The sequence below is a fragment of the Octopus bimaculoides genome, chromosome 24, assembly GCF_046866305.1.
Source record: "Octopus bimaculoides isolate indiv1 chromosome 24, ASM4686630v1, whole genome shotgun sequence".
In the NCBI taxonomy this organism is placed as follows: Eukaryota; Metazoa; Mollusca; class Cephalopoda; order Octopoda; family Octopodidae; genus Octopus; species Octopus bimaculoides.
The window spans coordinates 30,045,634-30,058,934 of NC_142951.1; the positions used below are offsets into that span (position 1 = coordinate 30,045,634).

Sequence of the window (13,301 nt, forward strand, 5' to 3'; positions counted from 1 at the left end):
CCTCGGCAGAATTCGACATTAATAATAATAATATGGTTGAGATGCATCTGGTGCACCCCCATCAGATGGGTAGATATGATATGTATACTGGGCTTCGCATATTTGTACCCCAGTGTCACTTTTATAGCATGCATTGCTCTCTCAGTCAATAATAATAATAATATCTTGGTATAAAAGATGGGCTTCAGCAAATATTCTGCTCAATACCACAGATTTGCTTGTCAGTTGTTTGAGCTTAACCAGTTGATTATGTCCCTTGGTGGCTGACGATGTGTGTGTCTCTGATCATGAGCAGAAGTAGTGGGGGAGCATCATAGCCATGTGTTGAGAGGAATTCTTTGGGGTTTGGATAATACACCTCTGGAAACATGGGTGTTTCATTCAACATCCTTAAACAACCCTTATTCAGGGACCTTTTGAGTGGGATGGGCTACTCGGCCTGAAGAAAATTCTAACTGGGCCCCACCTGCAAGATCATGTGTTGTTTATCTTGATATGAAGTTTGTGAGTGCATGTGTGTGTGTGTGCATGTTAACACTTGTTACCCCCACACAAACACCTAGCAACTGGTATTGGTTTGTTTACATCCCTATACCTTAGCAGAGAAAAAAAGAAACCAATAAAATAAATACCAGACATAAAAAAAAAAGCATTAAGTACAGGGGTCAATTATTTTTTTTCAACTAAACCTTTTGAGGCAGTGCCCCAGCATGGCAGCAGTCCAATGACTGAAACAAAGCAAACAGAAAAATATGATAAAAAAAAGGTGTACTTACCAGGGGCCGAGCAATCGGCACAGACCTCCGCTGTGATTCTAATATTTCCTCTGGACATGTGAGGGTATTATTAAACTTTATCTCCAGGATTTATTTTTAAGAAAAATTGATTATAAATACTACTACTATTACTTGCTAATATTAATAGTAATAATAATAATAATAACAACTTATTATTATTATTATTATTACTATAGTATCAACTTAATCCTCGCAGGGCAAAGCTGAATGAATTGCCAGTGGTACCAGTTTGTGCTTGAAACGGCTGTAAGGGCCGAGGAAGAGGCAGAAAAATTAAACAACTGCCACCACTAATCACCTACGATGGCTCCAGTTTTGTCAGCCATGCCAAGCTGGAGCAAGCTTCTTGTGGTTGCAACTGTTATTGTTGCTGTTATTTTGTTGTTGTTATTAATATTATTATTAATATTCTTATTATTATCGATGTGGCAGCTGGTCGGTTTGTTTGTCCTTCTTTCTTTCTTCACATGGCTGAGGTTTCTGTTGCTGTAGCGACCAAAGAGCGTCAATGATGATGCCGATGATGATGGTGGTGATGGTGATGACGACGACAACTATTCTCTGGTATTAATTATTGTTGTTGCTTCTGTTCTGATTGACCTACCATCAGATAAATAGCTTCAGAGAAAAAAAACTATTATTTTTGTTTTTATTCCACTTCCTCTTGTCTTCAATCAATTTTTTTTTTTGACTAAATGATTTTATTTATTTATTTATTCTGTAATTTTTTTTTTGTGAATTCCTCGTCCTGTTCTTTTTAATATCTTTTCTTCCTTTTCTTCTTCACGTTTACTTTCCTTTTTAGAGGTGGGACAGGCAAGGTGGAGCAAGAGTGATGCTGTTGTTGTTGTCGTTGACAATCTCACTGCTTAAGATATTGTTGTTGTTATTTATTGTTCTAATAACAGCACAGAAAGCCGGCTGGCTGCTCAGTTTACCAAATTCTATTATTATTATTATTATTATTTTTTTAAAGCAAGACAGGTCCAGTTTAATCCAAACAAGCAGAACGAGAGAGAGAGAGAGAACGAGAACACAGGTCAGAAAAATCAATAATTGAATTAGTTATGTGATGACGTTAACAACATCAACAATAACTTCATAGGTTCTGCTCAGGACAAACGGGAAAAAGATAAGAAAGAGTTGGACAACGACAGGAGAATAAGTTAGGGAACAAAAAGAAACCCTTTCTCAAAAATGGATCAGCTGGGTCCTTTTATCACTCAGAAATACCCAAATATTTGTTAAGATTCGTGACAGGGTCAGGTCTTAGTCTGGGGGGATATTTAGGGTCTAGAGGGTCGTGATAGAGAGACTTCTTGCATCAAGACTTACAAATTACACAAACAGCAGCATTAATTAACACTGTTGCAGCTGCTGCTGCTGCTGCCAGTGATGATGGTGGTGGTGGTGGTGGTGGTGGTGGTGAAGGCCTGAGTAGAAAAGGCCTTTTGAGATTATTGTAGATTTTAGGGGGGGGGTTATCTATTTTTTTTGGGGGGGGTCTTACATTTTTGTTGGTTAGCTGATGGTGGTGGTGGGGGTTAAGTTAATTCTTATTCTTATCTGTCCCTTTAATCTGGTCCTGATTCAAGTTCTTGCCTGATTGCTCCACCTTTATTCTTTATACGCACACACGTGCTCAAACATTAATCTTCCACAGAAACAGGTATATATATATAAAGAGAAAGATTACTCCAAAAAGTAGTAGTAGTAGTAGTAGTAGTAGTAGTAGTAGTGTTGATGTTGTTGTTTACAACAGTAAATGGCTGACGCTGATGATGACGATGATGATGATGACGACGATGATGGTAGTGGTTGTGGTGTGAGGCGGATGCTGCTCTTGGTTATTGATGCTTGCAGTGGGTCCTCTTATCTGCTACATACACTAATGGCAACTGAAGAGAGAGAGAGAGAGAGAGAGAGAGAGGGAAACACATTAAAACATGATAAACAAGAGAGAGAGAGAGGGGAAAGATAGAGAGAGACAGAATGTGTGTGTGTGTGTGTGTGTGTGTGTGCACAGAGTAAACACTGAAACGATCAAATCTTAATGGTAGGCTCTGTAGGAATAGTAGTAATAACAGTAGTAGTAGTAGTAATGCTAACTAATTGACAAACAACAAAACATGTATTGAATGCGTTCTCTTAAATATAGAGACTGTGTATTGAATGTGTTTTCATACACAGACACAGACACACACACAATGTCCTGTAACAGAACAATCAACGTTAATGCAGTATAAAAGAGGATTTTATGTGCGGGACACCAGATATATGTGGACGTGTGTGCGTATGTGTGTGTGTGTGTATTCATTTGTGCATGTAAATACAAAAACAAATAGGTGAACGTATGTATGTGTGTGTGTGTGTGTGTATATATATACACAGAGAGAGAGAGAGAGAGAGAGAGAGAGAGAGAGAGAGTTTGTGTATATAAGTGTATACATGTTGTGCATATATATATATATATATATATATATATATAGGGTTTAAGTATCTTTGATTGTGTGTGTGTGTGTGTGTGTGTGTGTGTGTGTGTGTGTGTATATATACATATATATATATATATATACACACACACACACACACACACATACACACATATTCATCCAGCATCAGTTGTCAAGCGATGTTGGAGGGACAAACACAGACACACAAACATATACATATATATATATACATAAACACACACATACATATATGTATATATCTATATATACGATGGGCTTCTTTCAGTTTCCATCTACCAAGTCCACTCACAAGGCTTTGGTCAGCCCGAGGCTATAGTAGAAGACACTTGCCCAAGGTGCCACGCAGTGGGACTGAACCTGGAACCATGTGGTTGGTAAGCAAGCTACTTACCACACAGCCACTCCTACGCCAAGGTGACAAATACATAAAAAATTTTTTAGTTTTTTTTGTCAAATTTATGCAATAAATTTTGTGAATAGCATAAAAAGAATGTGACATTCACGAGCAAGCTATTCAACAGTTAAAGAGGTATACATTTTTCTTTCTGAACCAGAGAAAAGAATTTTTTTTTTTGTATTATAACTTCTACAATTGACATCTAAACATATTTCTGGGGAAAAAAGGCATAAATTATATTGAATCTAGAAATACAAGGTTACACGCATGACGAACAGCAAGAACCAGAACAATGATTTGCAAATTTGCTTTTAATGCTATTCGAATGTGAATATGCTATTTGTTGTTATGCTTCGTCAGAGGAAAACAACTTCTCTTTTACAACAAATATGTGTTGAAACTCAATTCATTAAGCATGAGGGACTCTCGAACACCCAGTGTTTCGACATCATTGTGTCTCAGCAGTAAAAGTCCCCCGCTCCCAAGCTAAGGAATCTAACAAGAGTTTAAAGCTCTTGTTTATACTTTCAGCAAACAAATTGTTTGCTGATCCATGCTGAAATCTATTGACCAATAATAAATTGGTCACGTGCATAGGGAACAGCAAGAATCAAACCAATCATTTACATATTTATTCTTAACATATTCTGGTGGATTGGAATTTGTCCGAATGTATTTAAAATAAATATGCAAATTATTAAGGAAGTTATAAGGAAATAGTCAATGGAGTGTAGCACTAAACTGAGGTGTGCTATCATCATCATCATTGTTGTTGTTGTTTAACGTCCACTTTCCATGCTGGCATGAGTTGGATGGTTTGACTGAGGACTGGCAAGCCAGAAGGCTGCACCAGGTTCCAATCTGATCTGGCAAGGTTTCTACAGCTGGATGCCCTTACTAACGCCAACCACTCTGAGAGTGTAGTGGACACTTTTTATGTGCCACCAGCATGAGAGCCAGCCAGGTGGCACTGGCATCGACCACGCTTGAATGGTGTTTTTTACGTGCCACCAGCACAAGGGCCAGTCAGGCGGTACTGGCGTCAACCATGCTTGTATGGTGCTTTTTATGTGCCACCAGCACGAGAGCCAGTCAGGTGGCACTGGCATCGACCACGCTTGAATGGTGTTTTTACGTGCCACCAGCACGAGGGCCAGTCAGGTGATACTGGCATCAACCATGCTTGTATGGTGCTTTCTACATGCCACCAGCACGAGGGCCAGCCAGGTGGCACTGGCATCAACCATGCTTGTATGGTGCTTTATACATGCCACCAGCACGAGGGCCAGCCAGGTGGCACTGGCATCAACCATGCTTGTATGGTGCTTTCTACATGCCACCAGCACGAGGGCCAGCCAGGTGGCACTGGCATCAACCATGCTTGTATGGTGCTTTCTACATGCCACCAGCACGAGGGCCAGCCAGGTGGCACTGGCATCAACCATGCTTGTATGGTGCTTTCTACATGCCACCAGCACGAGGGCCAGCCAGGTGGCACTGGCATCAACCATGCTTGTATGGTGCTTTCTACATGCCACCAGCACGAGGGCCAGCCAGGTGGCACTGGCATCAACCATGCTTGTATGGTGCTTTCTACATGCCACCAGCACGAGGGCCAGCCAGGTAGCACTGGCATCAACCATGCTTAAATGGTGCTTTTTACGTGCCACTGGTATGGGAGTGCATAGTGGTTAGGGTATTCAGCTTATGATCGTAAGGACTGGAGTTCCAATCCCAGCAGCTTGTATGCCTTATAGAACTATGAACTAAACAGTTACACATCTTGTAAAACTGTCAGCTAGATGGTTAAATATCCTGGAACTATGTTGTGGCCCAGACAACCTATGTCCAAACTATCCAGATTTGGCTTTTCCCACCTACCTTACAATGGTTATTAAAAAAAATAAGCAACTACAATCATTGAAATTTTAAAGCTATGAGATAATGCAGGATTAATTCAACACAATGCGAGTTAATAAGCAGTACATTTGAAAGAATAATTTGAATGCTAAAGGGTTAAAAGATAGAATATTTGGGCTGGATGAGGCCGGTTTAAATGCTAAAGAGTTAAACTGACCAAATCCAGCTTCTCACACCTACCCTACAATGTCATTCTAAAAATAAACAATCATAATCACATCATGAAAATTTTGAAGCTGTGAGATAATACGAGATTAATTCAAAGCTATGAGAATAAGTAAGCATTAGATTTGACAAAGTAATCTGATTGGTAAAGGGTTAAACCTTCAAATGGATTTAGCTTTAGCTAATTGTTCATACACAATTGCATGATTTGTTAATCTCTTAAGAAATTTAAATTAATCCTTTCTAATAAACTTTTGTGGGGAGGGTATTAGTCAATAACATTGACCCCAGTGTTTCATTGGTACTTAATTTATCAACCCTGAAAGGATAAAAGGCAATGTCGACCTCAGCAGAATTTGAACTCAGAATGTAAAGGCAGAAGAAATCTCACAAAGCATTTCACCTGATGTGCTAATTATTCAGCCACCTCGCCAGAAAGTAAAAAAATAACTACCACCACCACCATCATCATCATCATCATTATATTAACAGTCACTTATCCATGCTGACAAGGGCCAGATGGAATTCGTTGAGGTGGGTAGTCTATGGCCAGAATACTCGTTCTGCCGCAAAACCCTCACCTGTTTCTTATATATAACAATTGCAGCGTGGAAGGTGTTTATAAGACATTTAAAAACACACAAAAACCGTCAGATTCACTTCAACATTTAAATTTAATTTGTCAAAATATTTTCATCGCTTTGAGACTGCGACCTGTTCATTGACATAATTCCGTGTGCTGTGCCCGATCTCAGATCAGGTCACAGATGATGGTGGTGCTGGAGATGGTAGAGATGATGGTGGTGGTGGTGGAGATGGTAGATGGTGGTGGTGGTGGTGGTAGAGATGGCAGTTATGACAACGGTGATGATAGCGATCATGGCAGTGATAATAATAATGACGATGATGATGATGATGGAGGAAGAGAAGATAAAGAACTCTGTCAATTTCAAGATGTTTTCTTTAGGCAGGGGGTTAGTGGGGAGGGTTTTTACAAAATATTCCGTATCAAGACATCAGAGCAAATAATAAGTCAGCCTTCCAAGCGAATGGGGGAGAGGGGGAAAGAGAGTGGGGGGGACAAAACAGCAAAGTGTAACACTTTTCAAGCATCGGAACCTGGCAGCAAACCAACCGAAAACAAGAAAACTAGGTTACAATCTCAATTTGTTCCTACCTATTTCACCCAGTATTGACAAATCCATTTTATATATGTGTGTGTGTGTGTGTGTATATATATATATATATATATAAATAGATGTGTGTGTGTGTGTACACACATGTTTGTATATATACATATGAATGTATGTGTCTACATGTGTGTGTGTATATATACACACACATATATACAGATATACACATATATACGCAGATACACACATATATGCAGATACACACATATACATATATATGCAGATATACACACATACATATATATACATACACATAGATATATACAGATATATATATATACACACACACACATATATACACAGATACATATATATACAGATACACACACACACAAGTAGGTTGCATGTGCTAACACTTGCGGTTGAGTTATTAATGGATTGAAATTGATGGAGATGAGCAGAGGAGAGTGGGGGTGGAATATTACAGCCAGATCCAACTTCATAAACCAAACGCCGTCACAGAAGGTGCATAAAAGCAAGAACTACACCTTAATAAGGCCAGATATGCCTTCTCTCTAGGGTGGGAAGGACGGACGGAACACTAATAGTTACTTCAGCTCTAAACATCTGCTGATCCTGAATTCTATATGCAAAGCACAACACCATCAGATGCACCCAAGCAACGATTACAGATCTGGCGGGGGAGTGGAGCAGCTGCTTTGTACAGAAAGCTCTGACACCACCGAGACAAGAGGAGGGGTGGGTAGCCTCTCAACCTGTTGTAAATAACAAAATCTCCTTCAAATCACGCCATCCGATTGTAAAGAGAATACATGTGACATGTTGATCGATATAGTTCTAGATAGACAAAGACATGGTGGTTATGGTTGGAACGTCTTAAAGACTTTAGCATTCTGATGATTTCCGTCAAATGTAATAATGCTGGTGTATTCCCAAGGTTTTGAATTAATCATGTATTATTTTGTAACTTCAAGATTTCGATGATGTGACTGTTTATTTTTAGAATGACATTGTAGGGTAGGTGTGAGAGGTTGGATATGGCCAATTAAACCATTTAGCATTCACATTATTCTGTCAAAAGTAATCCTTATTTATTCACTTTGTCTTGAATTAATCCTGCATTATCTCGTAGCTTTGAGATTTTGATTTTTAGAATGACATTGTAGGGTAGGTGTGAGAGGCCAGATCTGGCCAGTTAAACCCCTTAGCATTCAGATTATTCTGTCAAATGTAATGCTTATTTATTCATATTGTCTTGAATTAATCATGCATTACTTTGTGGCTTCGAGATTTCAAAGATGACATTTGTTCGTTTTTTACTATGACATTGTAGAGCAGGTGTGAGATGTTGGATTTGACCAGTTTGAATGTAAAAGAGGCAGAATATTTTGGCCAGATGCAGCTGGTTTAAATGCTAAAGGGTTAAACAAAAGTTTGGAGGTGTGTGGCTTAGTGGTTTGGGTGTCAGACTCCTGATCGTAAGATTGTGGTTTCCATTCCTGGATCAGTTGACGCATTGTGTTCTTGAGCAAAACACTTCATTTCACATTACTCCAGGCCACTCAGCTGGCAAAAATGAGTAATGCTGTGACAGACCAGCATTCTATCCAGGTAGGGAATATATACGCCATCAAACCAAGAAACCAGCCCCCGTGAGTCCGTATGACTCAAGAAGGTCACTTTACTTTTTAAACAAAGGTCTACTCTGTCAAGGCGAACCTAGGGCTGAACAGTACCTGCTCGGATCATACTTTGTCCAGGGCCCACAAATCACGTTTGCATCACTATACCTCTCTCTCTCTCTCTCTCTCTTTCTCTTTATATATATGTGTGTGTGTGTGTGTTGTTTGTTCCTTCTCAAGCCATGATTGTCTCATAAGGGCCGGTTTTGTTGGCGTATAGGTTCCTCACCTGGATGGGACGCCAATCCGTTGCAGGTGAGCCACTAGATGCAGGAGGAAAGAGTGAGAGAAAGTTGTGGCGAAAGAGTCAGCAGAAGTTTGCCATTACCTTCTGCCAGGGCCACGTGGGGCTTAGGCATTTCACTCATAAACAGACACATTGCCCAATCTGAGATTTGAACCCGCAATCCTTCGACCGCTGCTCTACCCACTAGGCCATATGCCTCATATATATATATATGAGGCACACTCTAAGAAGTAGGGCATTCTATATTTATTACTGGTGAAGGCCAGTTTATAGGGTACCTTTATGGCGTATCTTCAGACCCTAAGACCTCTTTCCCCACCCCATATTTTAAAGCGGTCATAGGCCAACAGATCTTAGGGTCTGAGGATACGCTATAAAGGTACCCTTTATGGCAAGAAACCCAAAATTATATATATATATATATATATATATATATATATATATATATATATACACATACATACATACATACATATACATATATAAATATATATATATATATATATATATTCACACACACAAACACAGGCGTGGCTGTGTGGTAACAAGTTTTCTTCCTAACCACATGGAGCACTGCATTGAAGAATTTTTAGTCAAATGAATTAATTCCAGTACATATTTTCTAAAAGCCTGGTATTTATTCTATTGCTCTCTTTTACTGAACCGCTAAGTTACAGGGACGTAAACACACCAGCATTGGTTGTCAAGAGGTGGTGAGGAGACAAACACAGACACACACACACAACAGCTTCTTTCAGCTTCTTTCTACCAAATCCACTCACAAGGCTTTGGTTGACCCAAGGCTATAGTAGAAGGCACTTGCCCAAGGTGTCACGCAGTGGGACCGAACCCAGAACCATGCGGTTGGAAAGTAAGCTTCTTACCACACAGCCACGCCTGCTCTTATTTATAGTTTCGAACCAGGATTCGAACCTAGGCAGTAATCTGTTAAATCGCTATTACATTGTCGGGATGAAAAGGCACAGAATTTACAAACATCTAAATTGATCATAACTGCCTATGAGCTGCTATTGTTGATGATCATGGTATGAAGTCTCCTCCATACGACCACAGAACTACGAGCCAACGAGGGAAGCTTTAAATAGGGCATAAGATCTTACAGAAATAACAGTCAAATGTCCCCCAACCGGCTTTAAAAATATAAAGGATTGGCACTGGATAACGCAGTCTTTTTATACACTTTGCTAAAAGGGAAAAAGAGGTGTGATGGTCACTGCTAAATGTTTTTGACGATAAAGTACTCTGTATGGAAGGAAGCTGGCCGGGGGTTAAACAATAGAGCACACTACTACTACTACTACTACTACTATTGCTCATACAAATAAACTTTCAAACACACTCGTTCTTTGCCTAACCATCTATTGTACACACACGTACACGCGCGCACACACACTTCACACGACCACGCACACACATGTAGTGACTCACAGATATATGAGTCTCCTTTTTACAAACACACACACACACACACGCACACACTCACAATGCCATCCTGACTATGATGGAAACAATAATCAGACAAAAGAGAAAAGCCAGGAAATGGCATAGTTTTGGACCGTTGATATTCTTGTAACTGCTGCTGCTGCTGCTATTACAGTTACGGCTAACTGTGGTGGTGGTCGTTGTGGCAGCGATGTTGCTACCGCTATATTCTTTACTAGCAGACATTTACACTACCTTCTTTATTCCTTTCTCTATCAATGCCAGCATTCACTACAAGACACGTACACATTGTCTTCTAGTAAACGTGCCGTGTATGTGTGTGTGTATATATATATATATATATATATATATATATATAAATATATGTGTATCGTGTGTGTGTGTGTGTGTATATATATATATATATATATATATATATATATATATATATATATGTGTGTAAATATATATGTGTATAGTGTGTGTGTGTATATTTATATATATATACACACACCCAAGTGTTTGTGCATACACATGCACCCACATACACGTGTGTGTATGCGTGTCCGTACATATTTCTGTATATCTTTGTCTCTTCGTAGCTATCTGTATAGAGAAACACAAAATCGTCCCTATGATACAAAGCGATGTTTTATACACAAGTGCGTGTGTATGTGTGTGTGTATATATATATATATATATATATATATATATATATATATATAGGATATATATATAGGATATATATATATATATTGTGTGTGTGATGTTTATAAGTGACGTATACATATTGTGTGAAATGTATGTATGTGTATGTGTGCGTATGGGTGTATCTGAGCGTCTGTAGATATGTAATGTGAGTTAAATTGTGATCATATTTATGCAGCTGATGGGTGTGTGTGTGTATGTGTGTGTGTGTGTGCGTGCGTAATGTCTATTAGTTTGTCTGTGCGTGTGTTGTGTGTGGATTTATTTTACTGGCAATTCTTTTCACAAGACATCAAAGAAAGACACATACATGCGGTAAAAGAAGAATACGAAAAAAACTTCTCCTTAACGAGAGACATTTAAAGTAAACGAAATACATCTGACAGGAAGAGAGAATTAGAACAAGAACTCACCTAAGAAAATCAAAACTAAACACACTAAATCGGTTTAGTTTTCGGTGCAAATAAAGTTCCAATTTACTTATTGTCTATAAATCTTTTTGCTGTATTTTGATGCACATAATCCTTCTGTTTGCATGATGGACAACGCAAAGGATGTTGATATAATTTGTATGAAATCCAATCAATTTCTGATTCAGAAGAAAGAGCCCCTGCCTAAAACATTTAGAACTCTCTTATTCTCTTTGATAGCAAACTTCGCGGATACAGATATATCTATCTGTATTTGTGTGTGTACGTGTATATATATATATATATAGATATATATACTGATTTCGAAAATAGATTTAGGAAAGAAACTGGAAGATTGTGTGTTCTGCTCCAAACACTGGAACTCCTGTCTCCTCTCTCTACACACAACGATATTTTACGATTTTATATTCATATAGGCGTATATTCATACGTGCATGTATATATATGTATGTATGTGTATATATATATATACGCACACTCACGTATACACACAACTTCAATAATCGATTTATAATGGTAACCGAAAGAGATGATTCTGCCCCAAACGTCACACCTCGTCTCACCAAACACAAACTTATATTTTACAAATAATATTAACTCTTCTTTTTAATGGATGTTTTGTTGGTTTTTCTTTTTAATTATGTCTAACCCTTACAAGTTCCCTATAAAGACAGGGAAATTTTTGCACCTTATATATTTTAAAACCTTTCTTAAACTGCTTTTGTTATTTAATTTGAAGCCGTTTCCCCACACTTTTGACCTGTCTGTAGGCTTCTCTTTTTTGTTTTTAATTTAAACTTTCTCATCGAATATATATGGGAGAGCAGAATTAGCTCTAAGCTAAGGGAGGTTAAAGCGATTTTTGTTTTGTTTTTTTTTTCCCCCACTTCTATATCAAAAATCTTGCATAAACTATATTTTTTGTTATTTTCTTTGATGTTTATTTCCCCAATGTTTTAAGCAATCTATAATATTGCCTTTTTTCTTCTTCTTCTTATATTTAAACTTTCTCATAAACATATATATGGGAGATAGAAGAGAAACAATTATCTTATATAAAGCAGGTTAAAAAAACTAAATATCTAGATATTCATAACGAAAAGTGAACCACGACTCGAAAAAAAAGGTGAAGCAGAATGTCGAGACGAAAGGGATGGGTTTAATGACATTTTTTTAAGTGGTTTAAAAGAAAAACTTACGTTTAGCACTGGGGGCTCTCTCTCTCTCTCCCCCCTTTCATTATTGTTCTACACAGCCGTACTTTCGTACTCACGGAAACCCATCGTTGTATGTGGATATTTATTTTATCACTGTAGTATATGTAGAAGGATGTTGATCCTTAGTTTCGTATTGGCAGGAAATGTTACACCTAACATGTGTGCGTGTATATATATATATATATATATATGTGTGTGTGTGTGTGCGTGTATATATATATATGTGTGTGCGTGTGGAAGTTTACGTGTGTATATATGTGTGAGTACACATACACGACGGTATTTACTTTTATATTGACAAGAAATACATATATACGTATACACACACACACATATATATATATACTTATGTATATATCTATAACTGCTTCTCTCAATAGAGAGAGAGAGAGTTATAGTTTTAGTTTCGTATTGGCCAGAAAACTCTCTTTCTCGTATATGCGTATGTGCACGCGTGTATGTATGTATATATGTATATGCACAGATATATATATGTGTATTTATATAAATATATATAAATATAGATAATGGTTTTACGCGTGGAAAGAAAGAAAGAGTGGGGTGAAAGAGAAACAGTAAAATAAAAGGGAGTAACAGAGAGAGAGAGAGAGAGAGGTATTGTATATATTTATACCTTCTGTCAGGGTACTTCCTCGTCGAGAGGAA

General features: G+C 38.1%; 1 protein-coding gene across 7 annotated transcripts in view; it reads right to left on the reverse strand.

Moving 5' to 3' along the window:
* LOC106868693 (ARF GTPase-activating protein GIT2) overlaps positions 1–12,711 on the reverse strand; it is a 77,007-nt gene extending 64,296 nt beyond the window's left edge. For all 7 annotated transcript variants that reach the window (XM_089341201.1, XM_089341198.1, XM_089341199.1 and 4 more), the window contains exons 1-2: positions 12,618–12,711; positions 777–2,695 (exon numbers count right to left, since the gene is read on the reverse strand). In XM_089341201.1, coding sequence (XP_089197327.1) covers positions 777–834 — 58 coding nt within the window. In that variant the 5' untranslated portion in view covers positions 835–2,695; positions 12,618–12,711. The remainder of the gene's footprint in view (positions 1–776; positions 2,696–12,617) is intronic.
* Between the last annotated feature and the right edge of the window lie 590 nt (positions 12,712–13,301).